Here is an 18382-nt window from a genome sequence, read left to right as displayed (position 1 = left end):
AAGAGAAAGAGGGGGAAAGGAGGACCGAAGAGGAGGAGGAGGGGAGGGGGGAGGAGGAGGAGGTGGAGGAGGAGGAGGAAGATCAGGAGGAGGAGGAAGAAGAGGAAAAAAGAGAAAAAGAAGAAATATCACAGGAAAAAAAAAAAACTCTTCGTTGTCTTGCCTGGGCTTTTTTCCCCCCCCCCTAAAAATAACATATTGGAAAACTGGGAGAAGTCTCCTTGGTTTGGAAAAAAAAAAAAAAAAAAGGAATCTTCAGCCTAGATCACTTTCTTATCCGGACTGGGATATTAAATATACGACACATCCAGGAGTTTATTGGAGCGCAGACTGATGGCGCAAAGGGTAGGTTTAAATCTCCAACACTTACCTAGATATAAATCCTCTCCTAAGAGGGGCCTGTCCCGATGCCTCCTCTCCCTTCAACGCTGCTGCTGCTGCTCGCTGCTTGATGATGGCGGCCAGTATTTAAAAAAATAGCAGCAAAATTATTCATCGGCTTCTTTTCCCCCCCGTGCCTCTGCGTGTGTGCGAGTGTGTGTGCGTGCGTGTGTGCGTGTCTGGGCGCGCGTGTTTCAACGCTGTGCGAGCGGGCGGGCGGCGAGTGCGTGTGAGTGGTGTGTGTGTGTGTCTGTGTGTGTGTGCGAGTGCAATTGTTACACGCTTTCGCCTCGCTCCAGCTTTTACCCCAGCAGCGCGATTCCCCCGGTTCTCCTGCTGCCGCCGCTGCCGCTGCTGCGCCGCTGCTGCCGCTGCTCCCGCGGCTCGGGGCGGGCACCGGCTGCGTAGGAGCCGCCGCCGCCGCCGGGGCCGCCGCTGGGGCCGCGCTGCCGCAGCCGCTGCGCCGCCGCCTAGACTAGCCTGGGCTGCTTGTTTTGTCTCTGAAATTGACAAGGACGCAGGGAATCCGCTGCTAAATAATGTTTCTGGTAACTTTCACGTTATTCCCCCCCCACCCCACCCCCACCCTCTGCTCCCTGCCCCCGGGGAGGCACTGGCCCCAGCCTTCCCTCGTCCTCGGCGTTCTCGTCCTGATTATTAGCGTTTTTCTTCTCTTTATTTTGTTTCATTTCGCCTTTTGATTTATTGGATCCTCTGGAGGAGGCGAAGGGGGGTTAGGGGTGGGATCCGGGGCTTCCTCCTCACACTAACTCCACTTCTCCCTCGGTTGGCTTGCTACGGTTCTGCTGCCTCCCGCCCGAGCGGGACCTCCCGGCGCCCCCTCAATCCCCGGCCTCACCGCCCCCTCTCCCGACTCTAAACGCTGCTCTCGGTTCATACTTTTTCATCTTTTAAATTTAAAAACACCCCCCTCCCCAACTTTCAACTCCGTTGTTTCGGCTGGTTTGGTTTCTGTGTGTTCAACTCGTGCTCGGTACTTTTCTCCTTTCTGACTTTGTTTTTATTTGTATTTTCCTCCCTCTTTCTCTCCTGCCTCCCCCCCCCCCTCCCCGCCGCCGCCTCCTCCTCCTCTCTCTTCTTCCCTTGGCCTTCTCCCTCTCTCCCGCCTCTATTCCTTCCCCACTTCTCTCCTCTCTCTCTTCTCCCTGCTTCTTTTCCTACCCTCCCTCGGCTCTCCTCGCTCTCTCTCACCTCCTGCGCCCCCCGCCCCTTTGCCGGGTTCTGACAGTACGATGAGCTGCCCCATTACGGCGGGATGGACGGAGTAGGGGTGCCTGCTTCCATGTACGGAGACCCTCACGCGCCGCGGCCGATCCCACCGGTTCACCACCTGAACCACGGGCCGCCGCTCCACGCCACGCAGCACTACGGCGCGCACGCCCCGCACCCCAATGTCATGCCGGCCAGCATGGGATCCGCTGTCAACGACGCCTTGAAGCGGGACAAGGACGCGATCTATGGGTAAACCAACCTCCACCCCCTCCCGACCCAGCGTACTGTGTGAGTGCGAGTGCGAGTGTGTGTTTGTCTCTGTGGGGGGGGGGGGATGAGGGGGTGGACGACCAAGTGGGGAGTTATTTCTCCTTAGGGTAGGGGGGCGGAAACCGCTGGCCTTAGGAAAGGACAGGGAAGGGGGCCTGCTCTTCTGCCCCTTGCGTGTAAGTCCTGGGGAAGATTTGGCTTCCTCCACCGCCACGGCCCCGTCACTCCGGACCCCAGAGCCGGGAGTGACTGAGTCCTCAGAATGTGGCCAGGGCCTTCTCCCCAAGGACGGGATTCCTGGCCAAAGGACGCAGAGCTGGTCCTTCCAGGCCCCCTAACAGAGGCCCTGACGAAGGAGAAAGTTTCCTGCCGATGAGGAGGAACTTTTTTTCCTTTTCTGTTTCCTACCGAGAGTCTGGGAGTCACTAAATGCAGTTGGAGCTGGGATCAGGGCTGCTTCTGTCGGCCAGGAAGTCCTAATCACCCTCTTCTTAATTCTCTGTAAATAAAGGGGGCAGACCTTGAAGTGCAGCGGGGTGGAAGGGGCTGCTGCTTGCACAGAGCAGCTCTTGGGGTGAGTAAGGGAGACGGCTGGAAATTATTTTAAATTCTGAGAGAACTCGGGGAGGGATGGGGGTGCACGGCCCCAACGTGTACCAGTCGGGCCCTCCCAGCTGAGGGTAGGTGGGGAAGGCTGCGGGATGCCGAGGGGAGGGGACAGTGTTGGTAAACAGCAACTGCGCCTGAAGGCGGAGGCCGCAAGCATCCCGAGGTGTAGCCCAACCGCCCGGAGGAACACAAAGGACAGGCGCACACGCACACTTCCAAGTTTTAACACTCGATTTATTTATTTTCGCCAGCTGGAGAAATGTGGTCTTTGAAAGGAAGCTCTCGGCGTGTACCATTCCTATTATTTTGGTCCCCTCACCCGGGCTTTACTAGAAGTGGAGCAAACAAGTTTATAAGGCAAGGGGGTGGAGAGGTTAGATTGAGGAAAATATCACTTCGGGGGTGTGTGTAGGTGAGCCTTGGGCCTCCTCTGAAATGCCCATTAAACTGCGGAGTTAAAGCAATTTTGGATTTCACGGAGTGTTCCTCTCTTGGGAGGTCAGGGCTGGGTCTCAGGTTTTGGTTGGGCGGCCTCTGTCGTGTGGGGAGTGGGTCTGGATCAACACCGGGCTCCGGACTGCCTGAGCATCTTGACTGTTTCATTACGTTGGAACCGAGGCTCTTTTTACTTGGCGGGCTAACTGGCCAGGGGCTTCTCCGACCAGATCTGAGGGAGTCCTGAGCAGAGGGAAAGGGCCAGGCCGTTTTTCCTTTCTGTTTCTGGCCCAGGCTCGGCTGGCTGAGGAAGGGTTGTAAAGTATGATGCGTGCCTGTGGTAGAAAGGAAGGAATCCGAACCCTCCAAACTTGTTGATTACAGTTCTTGCTCCTTCCCCTCTGCACCCCGTCTCCGTGTGTGTGTCTCTGCGTGGCGCTGCCCGTTAGGCACCCGTTGTTTCCTCTGTTAGCTCTGGTCTTTGAGAAGTGCGAGCTGGCGACCTGCACTCCCCGGGAACCCGGAGTGGCCGGCGGGGACGTCTGCTCCTCCGACTCCTTCAACGAGGACATCGCGGTCTTCGCCAAGCAGGTCCAACCTTCTTGACCCACTCACCCTCCTGCAGCCCCTCACTCCCCCTCCCCTTTCCTCAGAGCTTTACTTGAAAGAGAAGGAAGAGGCAGGGACACCCGATCTGTTCCTCCGGCCCAGTCCTCGCTCTACACCTCCTCCCCATCCTTGAGCCTGGAGGCAAATTGGAAGAAGAGATAAATATGGGTGTTTGTTTTTCCCCCCAGCCAGGAATACAGGGGCTCGACCCTCGAATTAAAGTTGACCTGCTCCTAATCTGGGGCTTGGCCTTTTCCCCCGCCTGCAGCTACTTGAACAAGAATTGGGGATTGGGGCTTTGAGGGCCCCGAGAGTGCCCGGGAGGGAAGGAAGCTGGGCGCCTTTCGGGGCTGTCGGCGCCGGCGCGGAGGTGAGGGAGGCTGCGAACCAGAGCCCCGCGGATGGCAGGATAAGGGGGTACTTGGACCCAGAGAACGGCCCTGAGTTCTCGGCTACAGCTCAGAGGTTCCAGTCACCCCTAAATGGGGCCAGAACTAGGAGGCCCTGATTCTTTTTCAACCGACCCCATTGACGGAAGGCACTAGTTTGTTTCATGTATTTTACCAAAGCCCCTCTCCTCGTCTCCGCCACTGCCCCTACACCATCCCCACTCACACACTACGGTTTAGTCGGTGACAGGGTTTTTCTTCTTTTAAATGGAGTGGTAATTCATGCTGACTTTTCCCTGCTTCCTATAGGTTCGCGCCGAAAAGCCACTTTTTTCCTCAAATCCAGAGCTGGACAATTTGGTAAGGCTCACTGTTTCTTGCCTTTCCCCAGCCTGGGCCCCTTTCCTTGCCCAGAAGCACCCGCTTTTCCCCGGAGCTCCGGGGAGTTCGAGCAGAGCCCTCTTTGGAAGCTCCAGAGCGACGGGGAGGAAGGGAAGAGCTTAGAGCCCCTGCCGGGGAGCTGGGAGTGAGGGGCGGGTTGGACGTCAGGGCGAGCAGAGCCCAGGGAGGCAGCGAGCGGGGACGCGGCGCCGAGAGCGAGAGCAGGGGATGCGCCCCAGGTCTCGGCCCCGGGAGTGAGGCGGCGAGAAGTGAGTGATTTCCTCTGTTTGCCGGGGCAGGCGGCGGAGCCCCGGGCAGCTAACCCGAAGGAAGTCACCGCCGGCGCGGCGGAGGGCGGGCCGCGGAGGTGGGCGGGGGGGTGAGGGGCAGGCCAGCGCAGGCCACTTTTAGGTGCGATTCTTTTGCTAATTTGCACGATTTCAATATTAAAAGTACTTAAATCCGCTTTCAAAGGCCCTGCCTCACCATTCTTCTTGAGTATTTCCTTCTTTAGTAAGGACGGATTTCGCAGGGTGTGCTGTTCTAAAAAGCTTTCTCTCTCCAAAGAAGCGACTTTTTTCTTCCTTCCTTTCTTTCTTTCTTCTTCTTCTTCTTTTTTTTTTTTTTTTTTTTTTATTTTGGCCTGAGGTCGAGAGAGGCGACGTTAAAGAGGACTGAGGCGGAGAAAGAAGGCCTATCCCTAGGAAAGCAGTGCTTGTAAATAGCTCAGGAAACGTGAGGGGTAAAGATATTAAATGCTTCGGCATAGGTTGAGTCAGATTCCTACCCCGTAGCCAATGAGGCAGAGATGATCAGTAATCACTTGGTTTTTCTGACGATTTCTTGATGTGTGGGCTTTGCCTGGCCACTTGCCTGTGTCTTCTCCCAGCCCCATTCCCTCACCATCCCCCACTAGAAACCTCCGATCACAGGAGTCACAGAGCCTTAACTCCGCACTCTAAACTTTTCTTCCAGATGATACAAGCAATACAAGTACTAAGGTTTCATCTTTTGGAGTTAGAAAAGGTAAGCAGGAAATGACACTCCCCACTTTGATTTGGTCACTTCCCTCTCCTGGTTGAGTTGGGATGTTTTTAACAAACCTCCAGTCTGAGGGATTGAGTACCTGGAGAGATTCTGAGCAACTTGTTACCACGTACTTCCTTCACGTTGCTCCTCAACCCAGGGGCTCAGAGGATGGGTGAATTAGGACAGCCCTGTCTTTTAAAGTAGCCGCCTCCCCCCTTTTCCCCAGGCGTTCAGGATTATTTTGAAATGCAGCAAACCATTTGTGTTACTGGACATTCAGCCTGCTTGCGTCTCTATTAGGCCCAGAGCGTGCATTAGGTGCTGGCAGAGGGAATCATCCTCGCTGGGTTGTCTTTACATTGCTCTGCAGCTCAATCACTTTCCCCTGGAAACATACAAAATTCCTAGCTTATTGAATCGCAAATGCTAATGCTGTTCCCAGTTCCAGCGTTCTAGCATTTTGATGTTATCATCAAATCGGATTTTCCCAGTCTGAACCCAGTTATTTCCAGTCCTGCTTCTCTCCCTTCATTGTAACTTGTTGCTCAGGGAAGTCTCTGGAGAATAATATCTGCTACAACAATTGCTCTATTGTTTCCTCGCCTTCAACTATTACACCCATTAATTAGAGTTAGTTTGGAAGACATAGCACTGTTGCTCTTTCCAAACCTTGCAACCTGATATTTTTTCCCTTTAAAAATGAAACAAAACCATGACCACAACAACAACAATACAAACTGAACCCTCCGCCTTGACCCTCCTTCTAGGTCCACGAACTGTGTGATAACTTCTGCCACCGGTACATTAGCTGTTTGAAGGGGAAAATGCCCATAGACCTCGTCATTGATGAAAGAGACGGCAGCTCCAAGTCAGATCACGAAGAACTTTCAGGCTCCTCCACAAATCTCGCTGACCATGTAAGTCTGTGAGCCTTTGGCATTCTTTTAAGACCACGGGGCAAAGCATTTTTGAAAAATTTGTTGTAACCTCTAGCTCCACTGACTGAGTTTTCTTTTTAAATAATCTGGTCTCTCTGGGGGTCTTTTTCTCCCTTTCTCACTACTTCTGCCATACCTTTCATCTCCATTTCCCCTTTCTTGGACCCCCTCCTTATTTATGTTGAGAACCAAAAAAGGCCAGGGAGTCGATAGAGTGATTTGTGCTCTTAAAAGTGTAAAGTTTCCTGGATTTGGTGACTTGAGTGTTAGCAAGTCGTCTGTTTGATATGGTGACCACTGCCTTTTCTGCTTTCTCAACTCTGTAATCATTGCAGCAGGGAGAAAGAGGCAAGAAAGCTAGCTGGACAGGATGGGGGAAAGAGAGGACTGAAGGAAAAGAGAATTGGGGAGCGAGGGCTGATTTCTCAGTCTCTTGCACAGATGACAATTCTGAGAATTACTGGCAATCTTGCATTGCATTCGAAATAAAAGGAGTGAACACATTATAGTTTTCTGATCTTTTGCCGTATAGAAACTTACTGTCTGTATATGGACTTACTGCCAAGTGCGTGAGGCACCTTCATAATAAAAGGCAGTAGCCTTGATGAAACAAATATTAACAATGTATTATAGAAAGCTGAAGGGAATTGTGATTGAGTAACCGTAGGTTAGTGGTTGAATTTTAACACAAGCAGTTGGTGAATGAGGACGGAGAGTAGAGTAAGGAGGGACTGTGTGTGTCAGGCCAGGCACGGAGATTTCTTTCTATTCTCTCTGTTTTTAATCCTATTTTGGAACCGATCTAGTGAGTCTGATGCAAAAAAAAAAAGCATATGTAGTGAGACTGAAAATTTGAAAAAGAAGCAAAGAGAAGAAAGATTGCAGCTGGTAGGAAAGGCAGGAGTGGCGAGGTTAAAGAGTGGGTGTGAACAGCAGTTTATTTATAGGAACCCAAGCCTGGGGGTGGGGGAGAGGGTGTCTATAGATTATAGTCGATTGAACTCACAACCTAAATGATATACGCTATAGTCTACTAACTTGGTGCCTGAAATATTAATTTAACACTCCGTGGAGTTAAATGGGCATCGAGGCTTGAAGGCAGTTTGTATCACCACCGTCACCCCCCAGCCCTGGGTGTTAAGAGGAAAGAGTTGAGATGCCTTGAGAATAAGTTTCTCCCCCGCCTTCTCCAAAGGTTTTGAAAATGTACAGTCACAGATTTTAATTATTAGCCTTTGTGCTGTATGGAAAACCATACAGCCTAAGGACAAAAGTTAGAAAGAAAGAAAGGAAGAAAGGAGAAAAGAAAGAAAGAAAGGAAGAAATAAAGAAAGAAGAAAAGAAAACCTCAGTCCTGAAGTCCAGTTCTGAGACAGAATAAATACTGTGATGTTGAAAGCGCCCATGCTTACCTTTCCTCTTGTCTTTTCCCGTCATGACGGAGGAAACGTTGGGGAGCTCTTTTGTATATTGAGTGTGTTCTCTGAAATCAAACGGGTGCAGCAAGCAGCTATGGAAAGTTTATTTGCTGATATGCCGCTATATGATGTGTGGTTGTGGTCTGCAAGGCATGACACTCTGTTCAAAGTGTTGTTGTTGTCATTTACTTGTTTATTTTCATTGTTTCCTGTTTCTATATTCATATGCATTTTGCACTATTAGGGGGAATGGGAAGAAATCTAGTTACATGGTTTTGTAGGATGAGAAGTTCACAGTTGTCTGCAGCCAAAAGCTTTTCTTGTGCCATTTCTAGGGGTCTTGACTACTTGGTTTTCTAAAACAGTTTCTTGGCAATTGTTTTTTCAAGTGTATGTATGGAACTAGAGCATGCTGATGTTTACATAGAAGAGATAATGTAAACTAGGCTGTTTATAGTATTGGCTGATAGACAATGCCAATTTATGGAACTATTGTAATATTAAATTACACTCAAGAAAGAAGTTGTACCTAGGAAGAGAGTGCTTTAATAATGTAACAATCATCGTCTTTGAATAAAAGAATCAACTGAAACATTTGTTGCTTCTCTTTGAAGCCCCCAATCAAGTAAATATGACAACTGATTTATTTTGAACCCATGAGGTCTTGCCACCTCATTGGGCATCATAATTTAAAACCTTTTATTTCCTAGAGTCTGAACTATAACATTTTTACTTTAGCCCCCTGCTATTTGTTTTGAAAGGAAGCAATAATTTGTTCCACCAGCAAACCGAGTGGGAAATGGCGAAGTTTGCCATGGACTTGAATTTTATGCAGGAGGTGAGAGGAAACCTTGGAGAGTTTTTACCATTTTTGATACTTCTGTACCATAGGTATATGGAATGTATTCATTCCCAAGCCTCCCCCTACAAAGTGAATCCTCTTACACTTCAGCCTCTTCTGCAAGCTTGCCCTCCTCCTTCAACCCCCCAGCCACAAAAAAAGTGAAAAGACCTCAGACCCACTACCTGAAAAGTGGTAGAGTGGGACATTTTCAGCATGTTAAATGTATATCCAATTTGAATCTCCAGGTTTACTTTTTCATTTGCTTTGATATGCATATTTAATACATTGCCCCAGGCTGGATCTCATTTGGTGCACGCTAGTGCAGGGGTGATGATGAGCCGCTTCAGAAGGACCAAGACAGCGTGTTGTTTTCTCTGTTTTATCTGTTGGCCCACTATTCTGATCTACTGGCTTCCTCGTGGTTTTATTTGCACATGAAATGCTGAGAGCATTTCAATTTATTGGCTATGAATAATGACAGCTAAAAAAGAAGTGTAGTTTAATTTGTTGTGTGCCAAGGTTTCTCTTCTGGAGGTGACAGTTTGTGACAGCTGTTTGACACCCCCAAAACACATACACCTCTATCCTTATTAAGTGGTATCAAGCTACTTTGTGTGAGTGTGTGTGTGTGTGTGTGTGTGTGTGTGTGTGTGTGTGTTTAAGGAAGGAGCGGGCAGGGAGAGAGAGAGTGAAAGAGAGAAAAGAAAGAACAAGTGTGTGATTCTGCGTAGTGGAAAGCAGAGAGAGAAGCGTCAGGAGCAAAATATTAGGTACCAAAAGAGCTTTTGATTTTTTGATTAAAATTTTTAAAAATAGAAATATGTAAAAGTAATTGATATAAATATCTTGAAAGCAAGTATTTTTGGCTGACTTTTAAGAATGAGTTTTACATACTATTGCTTAGTAAATCAGGCTGTTGTCATGCTGATTTCACATTCCATAATTTTATATAAATAATCTGATGTAACATAGATGCATTAAAAGAAGGCAGCGCTAATGTCTTACCTTCCATATGTTAAATTCAGTGAAGAGACTGAATTTGTTCATTTCTTATCGACACTTACATGATGGGCATACTGATAAAAGGAAGTTTGGAATTAAATAGAAAATAAAATTTGCAACATTGGCTACTATTTTGTCATGTTTAGTAGATTCATAGTGAATGCTTGCTAATATTTTTAATATTATAAAGTCTTTTATACTCTTACTATAACATAAGAGTAATTTTTATAGGTAGGAAACAGCTATTACAGTATTCTTTGGGATATTAGGGAGAATAAATATGATGGTGAAAGGAGGTAGAACTCTATTTTCCAGCTGCAGTTCATGTTAAGTTTCCCAGACGTTCAAATTTATTATGTTTAAAATAAACATGTCAAGTAACCAATTCCTGAAAAAAAGTTTCAACTTGAAAACTGTTGTGGCATGATCATGCTTTCCCTAGTCTGTACTATTTCTGAATAATAGGTGATATCCACATTTTCTACTTTACGTAATTTTAGATCGGGTCTTTAGATCTAGTGCAGACAAATGATGTATTTTATTTGTCTGCACTGTAATATCTTTATACATATAAAGATAGTACATGTCTTTAGATCATGTTTAGATAAATGAACTATATTTGTTTTTGAAATACATTCTCTGACCTAAGCTCCATTCACCTGAAGTGCATACAGTAATATTGTTATTCCTAATTAATGTGTATAAGGAACTACATTTTATTTATTTATTTTTTTGGATGAATTAAGTATAGGGAAGAAAATACAATTGTATCTACTAACAGTTAATGGCAGGTGCCTGAAAATTGAATGGCTCTGATAACCTGACTAATAAAAGAAAAATTATTTTAATTTCTACGTTGAAAGCTGTATTTTAAATGAAAATATTCTCTTGTTTTCTTTTGCATCTCTGAATATGTCAAATTTATTTGTCTGTACAGTTTTAAAAAATGGGTTAAGTCAAAGGGAAGAATCACTAGAACCTTGCTTCTGACAAAATTCAGGCAAGTGTCTGAAAAATCAGCCGGGAGTGGGCAGCGAGGAGAGAGATAGGTTTAAGTGATTGGTCTATAGAATATCAAGGCGTAATATTGGGATTTGACTAACATTAATAATATGAATGATTTATTTTATCAGGTAGTTTCTTACGTTCTAGTGTAAGATCAGACCTCACGGTGTGTTATCCAAGGTCTCGGGGGACCTGTTCCGGGAAAGTTCTACCTCTGAGTTCTGTCTACCAACTCAAGGAGACCTGGCTGGGGGCATGGGTTTCTGTTGCTGTTGTGTAGTTTCTGGTGGTTGATGGCCTTTCTGTCAATTTCCCATGGAGAATAATTTTGTTAGTGAAATCATGTAGGTTGTGCAGTTGGAGTCTGCTTTCAGAGAAACTGTGATGAGATGAAATTAAACAAAGGTGCAGTTGACAACCACAGACATTCACTATCAGATTAAAACTTTGATGCATTAAAATTCATTTTCCCATTTTTTTCAGGCTAAACGTCCTATACAGTATCCCAACACAATTCAAAATTATAGGAGGCATTTTATAACATGATAACACACCAACAATAAATTTCTGTCTTCTCTAAAAGTTGCTCCATTAGATGGAGGAGGAATCATTTGCAAAGAGTACCTGCCACTTCCGTGAGAGTTGCCCACATATTAATTCCCAAAGCTTAATACAGGGTGGAAGCAGGGAGATGAGGGAAAGACCCCGGCTCTATTTACATTTTTAAAGAGTGAGTCCATGTTCTGAAAGCACACACAGTTCTCCTGAGTTCTTATGTCAACTTTAGAATACCAAAGTTGAAATTCCACCATTTTTTTCAAACTGTACAATTAACGTTTTTAACTTTTGTAGGCTTGACTACCTCATGATAGGAGTCTTTCTCTTCTTTTTAAAAATAATTTTTGCACAATGTTAATTAGGAGTTAAAACATCTTTAAGTCATAGGAAATCTGTAACTTACATGAATTATGTGTACTGTTACAAGCATATCTTGCCTTTATTGTGTGAACATCTCGAGTCAAACTAGTTTTGCATGCTCCGTTTGCTGATTAAAATATGTTTATATATGTTTATTATTACTTTCTACCTACAAGTACATATTCTGAATTACTCTACAGTATTTAACAAGTTCGTAGGTTTTTTTTGGCTTGGTGTTATATATCGTGTTTTAGTTGTGTAGGTTCTAGAAAATCAAATGCTTTAAGTATTCTTTAATAATAGAAATAAGAAGTGGAAGTGACCTTAGGGATTATTTTGTCTGACTTCTTAATTTTAAAGAGAGAAAGGAAACAAGTCCCAGGAAAATGAAGTTCTCACCTGAGGTCACATGACAGTTGGAGGTGGTACCCTTGAGTCTTAATTCCAATTTAAGGCTCTTTCTCCTATACCACATCCACTGCATCACCTTTTCATTTGGGGTCTAAGACGAGTTTCAGATTATTTTAGGTAAACTTGTGTGTAGTATAGCTTCTTTTTTTACTCCTAGAAGCTTAATACATTTTACTTTCCCATTCGGTTTTGTATTTATTTAGAAATGCTTACACATTTTACTCCATTGTCTTTTTGTAACGGAAGAACCATGAGCCGTGTGGAATCATTTCAACGGTCCCGCCAATTCAATGGGACTTGTTAAGTATTGTCCTATAGGCAGCCCCGTCCCCCCCACAGAAATGCCATAATGGTGTAAAACGTTATAATTTCCACCATATCTGCAACCTCAACAAAAGAGGCGCGTGGAGGATTTGCTTTCTATGCCCAGAGACGCCTATCCTCTCTATGCTCTTTCCTAGATTTAGCAAAATTCAATGATGGTGCTAAATCAATTTTTTTTTAACTTTCAAGGGAGAAAACACTGGCAGAACTGTGTTTTCTAGGGAAAGCTGTGTGTAAATGAGAAACAGAGGAGAGCAGCGGAGTGATCTCCTGTGGCCCCGCTACTACAAGCTCTCCCCATCTTGTCTCCTGCTTTTATATTAATTACAACTTGCATTATCAGCTGTGAGTCTGTAACCCAGCAAATAGAAAATACTGCCCCTGGAGACCTAGCTTCTTGTATCTATTTACCATCTCCTTCTATTGTGCTCCATTCAGTATTCACTGCTTTCCTCCTGCTAACACCGCTCTTTAACGCAATTACGTAAGAGCAAGAAGAGTACCATATTTGACTCCTAATTATTAAAGCCTCTGGGAATAGAAGCATGTTTCCTTCTTGCCCTCGGATGTCTTCATGATACTTTTGGCTGAAGAACAGGACGTATATTGTGGAATGCGTCTACCTGACTACTCACCCACACACATGCACACAGAAAGCATTCCCCTTTATTTTTCTACGTACGTCATGTGTTTTGCATGCTTTCATATGCCACTTTGGTTTCAAGATTCACTAAACTTCTGCATATAATTTGGCAGAAAGCCAGGCAGTTATTCTTGAAAGATGTAAACTTGGAAACTATCTAGGGAGGGAAAAGAAGAAGAAGAACGGAGTTGTGATACAAACAAATATTTCAGTCTGAGAACAAACCAGTGTTATGGGTAAAGGACTATATTGTATCTATCCATGTTGCTGCTAAAGTTTTTTTATGGAGGAGGTAGCAGTTTTTTATTGGCCAGATTATCAATATGTGTCTTTGATCAAGTCACCAGGGTGTAGCTGAGTACAGAAAACTGTGGGGTAACTCTTCAACCTTGAAACCTCAGAGGCATTCAGCTGTTTTTCCTACTTTCAAGTTAGATGAATATCCTGGTACTAGCTTGTGTCAGTCTCTCAACCTAGAACATAAACCTTGAGACACTCTATGGAAATAAACATCTTGTGACACTTTTGTAGGACAGCATCTTTGAGGATGTGAGGGAGATGAGGCGGAAGAGACGGGGGCATGGTGGGTTAGATAGTGAACTTGAGCAAATTTCAGGACTGGGCTGAAAGCCCAAGACCCAACTCGTTTGGAGGAACCGGCTGCTCTAAAAGTAATATTTGGTTACGTGGCCTATTTTTCACCCCTTTGGCTTAGAGACCACCTCCTCCAGAAAACCAGGGAAGGAAATCAACTGAATTATAAACTAGTGAGGCCTGACTTTAAAACTCAGTACAGGTTTGACTGATGGGGACAGACCAGTGCATTCCATTGCAGGAAGTCCTTCTGAGTGATCCCTTAAAATCATTCTAGCGCCCGAACAGAAAGACTCGCTGGACCTTCATTTGAACGATTATATAATAGCTATTAGATGACATTTGCCTTAAAACATAGTTGAGGTGTTAGTGGTTAATTATTGTAATTTTCATGAGGGGTAAGGAGCTTTTATAGCAGCCAGCTTAATAAAAAGCCTGCGGTACGGGGCTTCCCTGGTGGCGCAGTGGTTGAGAATCTGCCTGCCAATGCAGGGGACACGGGTTCGAGCCCTGGTCTGGGAGGATCCCACATGCCGCGGAGCAACTAGGCCCGTGAGCCACAATTACTGAGCCTGCGCGTCTGGAGAGGCCGCGATAATGAGAGGCCCCGCGCACCGCGATGAAGAGTGGCCCCCACTTGCCACAACTAGAGAAAGCCCTCGCACAGAAACGAAGACCCAACACAGCCATAAATAAATAAAATAGTGTTTAAATAAATAAAAATAAAAATTAAAAAAAAAACCAGCTTGTATATCACCTGCTCTTTAAAAAAAAAAAAAAAAAAAAAGCCTGCGGTGCATAAAATTTACATCACTTGCTGTGTACGCTGAAAAGTTTATCTTAGGTGACTGTGTTGCAGTAATTGCATTTTCTAAAAGAAGGCTCTAGCCAGTGTTGTTGCAGGACTAAACTCACACCATGCTATTCTTTGTTTCTTTCTTCCTTCCTTCCTTTCCTTCTTCCTTCCTTTCTTTCCTTCTTTCTTTCTTTCTTTTCTTCTAGCTCTTTATCTGATTACCATCGGCAAACAGCTAACGCGAAAAGGTTGCAAATCTTGAAGAGTCCCTGTATTCTGTTTGCTTTTAGCTTGAAACTATTGGAGGGGTTTCTAATTTAGACAAAAAGAGATGTCACAGGCACGACTTTGTCTTCATACAGGCAGCAGAGAACCTTGGTTTTCATTTTATTCTGCTCGACTTTGTTCCCTAATCTACTTTCGAAAACGTATCTTTACTTTAGAGATCTATACCTGTGCCATATTCATAATCACAAAATTTCTGCTTAAGGTTTTCCCTCTGAATCAATGGCTTGCATGATAGCAGTGTCAGCAGCATTATTTGATAGAGGTGTTATTAATCTCTAGAGCTTTGGGTCATTTCACCATCTATCAAAAATGCTGAATATTAATTTACAGTGGTTTGTAGCAGATCTGTAGAGGCAAACATGTTTTTTGTTGTTCTTCTTCTTCCAAATGAGACTCGCTCCCTATTTTGTCTCACCTTGGTTTCTTGATTTTATTTTGGTGAAGTTTTATGTTCTATTTGTACATTATAGGGTTGAGGTTGAGAAAAATGATAGACTGATTTTCTTCTGGATAAACTATATATAATGACAACACGGCAGGGTTGTTTTCAGATGGTCAAAATGTTGCCTACAGGCATGTGAGTCTGAGTCCTTAGTCACCAATTCTAGGAAGAAGAAATAGTGTACTTTGAGAGATTGATGGGGCTTTTTAGATTATTTTGCCCTCAAAGTATTGCCCTGCACCCCGGAACAAATTTGCTTGCTAGTAGCTCTGTGTGCTTAGTTAAAGTCATTGCATACAGGTGACAAGTGTACAGCTCTGTCCTTAAGGCTGGTCTGTTTCATGTGCTGTTCCTACTCTCCATTTCTGCCAGAGGAAATTCCATCTCTTGCCTGCCTTCATGTGGTGCTGATAAAGTCCTTCCTGTACATTAGAATTCCTGTTTTCCTTTAAGCAACAGCAGGGTATTGGGAATGATCAGGAAAGGGGAGGAGGAACAGGAGAAGAATACACTCAGCAAAGTAGCGTGAGCTATAACTCTCGGCTTACCTTATGTGTCCTTTAAAACAAGCAGTTCTTCCAGGAAAAAGCACTGCTCTGTGACTTTAAACCTTCCATGCAGCTCAAAAGGAAGTCTTAACCATCTTATTAGATGGGTAACAGTTCATAGTTGTTTCATTTTCTGATTGTTGTTTGTGCAAATTAAAGCAGAAGGTATTGATGCAGTGATTAATATTATTGTCTCTGTTGGTTGTATAATAAGTTGACGATGATCTTGAGAGTTAGTTCAGGCTGTTTTAGGGCAGTGTATTTGATGTGAAGGGCTGTCCCATACATTCTACAGTCTGTGAATTTTTTAAGGGAGTCATAGAGTTTTGTAGATGTTAATGTTCTGAAGTATTTGGTATCCAAGAGCACTGGGACCTATTTCTTGGAAGAGTGTGCCCTAATTAAGATAGCAGGCTTTTAGATTTTTAAGGAGGTTTTTTTTTTTTTCCTAACTTTAAAAATTCACTTTATTGAGGTATAATTTGTATATAATAAAATGAATCTGTTTTAAGCATCTATTTCAGTTGGTTTTAGCAAATGTGTACACTGATGTAACCATCACTTCATCATGATTTTAGAGCATCTTTTCTTTCTTTTGGTACCTATTGCTGAAAAGACAACATACTGTAACATGGCATCTATATGTGCCTAATTCCCCAAATACTAATATGTACATATTTTTTGTCTCTCTCTGCACCTTTCCTCTTGATTCCTCATTTATGGCTGAAATGGTAACTGTGGAAAAATTCCTTGGCCTCCTGACATCAGAATCCTGCATCTTGGCGAGACCACGATGATGCAACTTCCACCCACTCAGCAGGCACCCCAGGGCCCTCCAGTGGGGGCCATGCATCCCAGAGTGGAGACAACAGCAGTGAGCAAGGTAAAAGGTCAAGCATTCTCCCTGTGCAAAGTGGGCATGACTAAAATAACTTCAGTATTTTATGATATTGGTACATCTGCCTCCCTGTAAACAGGAGAGTGGCAGGTTAGGGAGTGTAATCAGCTGCTGTTCAGGGAGACAGTATTTCCTTTCCTTAACTTACATTACTTACAAGAAAAAAAAAAAAAAAAGGCCAAAGTGAGATGTCTAATCTTTAAGCAGGCATTACAATAACAATCGATTAGTTCTGCCAATTCTTTTACAAATTTGGTTATCTGCACTTTACTCCTGTGTGTAAGTAAATAGAATGACAGATCTACTTCGCTGCTATGATGCAGTAGTTTGAATTATACTATAAATGGGATATTTTATTCGTAACATCAACTATAAGGGTTTTCCATAATCAGGCAATGTTGCCTCTAAAGCACACATGATGCAAAAATCTATTCTTATTAGCTCCAAAGTACTGTGTGAATTTTATATGGAATTGTATTTTGGGAAGGTGGATTTTGAAATTCTTAGATTATTTGTCCCCATTTCCATTCAGCTGACGTGGTGACTTTTGTCACAAATCCTAAAAATTAGAATAATCAGAAGGCAAGGGGAACGTCAACTACAGGTGACAAGGAAGCCTAGAGTAATTTAGAATAAATTTTACCATTTAAGACTCACCTGTCACACAGAGAGCAATTATATGTTGGTAGGGATGACTCTTCTGTGGCTAAAATAATAATTTAAAAGAAGACGCATTATTGAATGTGGGCCAGGAAAGTGTGTAGATTTTACTTTTTAATATTTTACATTAGATGGTGTCTGATCTCCTAGGTCTATTTCATCTCTATTAGGACTGTGTTTATGGCCACAATATTTAAGCATTAGACAGTCTTCCAAGTGGAGGACAGTTTAACAGCTTGAGCTGTAGTCATACATGCCATTTAGAAAAGGGTGGTTGATGCAGGGCGAGTGCCTTTACTCCTCCAAGTTCCTGGCCATGGATTTTGGATTCCTAGTATTCTAGAAGAGTCTAGAAAAGTGTCCCTTCTAGGATGCCATTAACTTATGAATGGGTCCAACTTAGAATCTAGGTTTAAGCAAGTTGCAACTAACGCAGAAATGAATACTATCAGATGGTAAATTGTGGAAGAACTTGTGAACTGTATCTGCTTAGGCTTTCTATACTGTTTTTATTAGACCACTTAGATTGTATGTAAGAAAACTAAACTATAAGGCATTTTGAAGATGAAATGTATATACATTCAGTAGATCTGCAACGCAGTGGCTTCCTTGTGTTTCCATGCCATGGAGAAGCACTTCTTGGTGTGGTTAAGTCTGAAAAGCTTTCTAAGACTCCGCCCTTCCTCTCCACCCCAAATTACTGTGCCACAAAGGAGGGAATGTATTTATTAATAAAAGCAAATTACCCTAAACATGGTACGAGAGAGGGGGAAAGGAGAAGCAGGCTTAATGGTCTAATGAGGCTATCTTCCAAAGACTGTTGTGTGTGAGGCTCGCTTTGACCTTTCACTTTGCTCAGGAGCCTGGCGCTTCATTTTTCACATTCTTGCAATTACGTTAACGCTTCAAGCATTTCTGACTCAAAGTCAGCTAGCAACACCAGGCATAACTCGACACTGTGAGTTTTTCTCCTCTCTGTGGATTCATTAACAGGTCACCAAGGTCCCAACTGAAATTTAAAACTGACTGGTTCAGTTGGCTTGGTTGAGTTATGGCCAGCAAGGTAGCAGGAGAGGACCAGAGAGAAGGGAAGGCAGAGAAGGACGACCCTGAGGTTTGGAGCACAGGACAGCTGCGGCCACGGCCAAGGCATAGAGTTTTATCATTTTGGTTAGTTTTGCTGGCTTATTATTTTTGCTTTTGTTTTTGGTCTGGAAAGAGAAAAACTCTGAGGCCGATACATTGGGTAAAAACCATAACGCACAAACCTCTGTGTTGTGGGTAGCTGCACCCACTGATGCCATGTTGAAGGATTTG

The 18382-nt window shown here is 44.1% G+C and overlaps 1 protein-coding gene across 9 annotated transcripts in view; it reads left to right on the top strand.

Annotated features, from left to right (window-relative positions):
* The first annotated feature begins 84 nt into the window (after positions 1-84).
* Positions 85-18382, top strand: part of MEIS2 (Meis homeobox 2) — a 199512-nt gene continuing 181214 nt past the window's right edge. For 5 of the 9 annotated variants that reach the window (XM_068548932.1, XM_068548921.1, XM_068548947.1 and 2 more), the window contains exons 1-7: positions 85-345; positions 1631-1863; positions 3378-3519; positions 4236-4286; positions 5283-5333; positions 6104-6253; positions 16276-16390. In XM_068548932.1, the coding sequence (XP_068405033.1) occupies positions 334-345; positions 1631-1863; positions 3378-3519; positions 4236-4286; positions 5283-5333; positions 6104-6253; positions 16276-16390 (754 nt within the window). In that variant the 5' untranslated portion in view covers positions 85-333. Of the gene's footprint in view, positions 346-829; positions 930-1630; positions 1864-3377; positions 3520-4235; positions 4287-5282; positions 5334-6103; positions 6254-16275; positions 16391-18382 lie in introns of those variants that run through there. The other 4 variants (XM_068548924.1, XM_068548954.1, XM_068548945.1 and 1 more) reach the window with 2 other exon arrangements.

Source organism: Eschrichtius robustus, chromosome 1 (genome assembly GCF_028021215.1).
Source record: "Eschrichtius robustus isolate mEscRob2 chromosome 1, mEscRob2.pri, whole genome shotgun sequence".
NCBI lineage: Eukaryota > Metazoa > Chordata > Mammalia > Artiodactyla > Eschrichtiidae > Eschrichtius > Eschrichtius robustus.
Note: the sequence above shows the minus strand (reverse complement) of the source record. Positions and strands in the feature narration are given on the sequence as shown.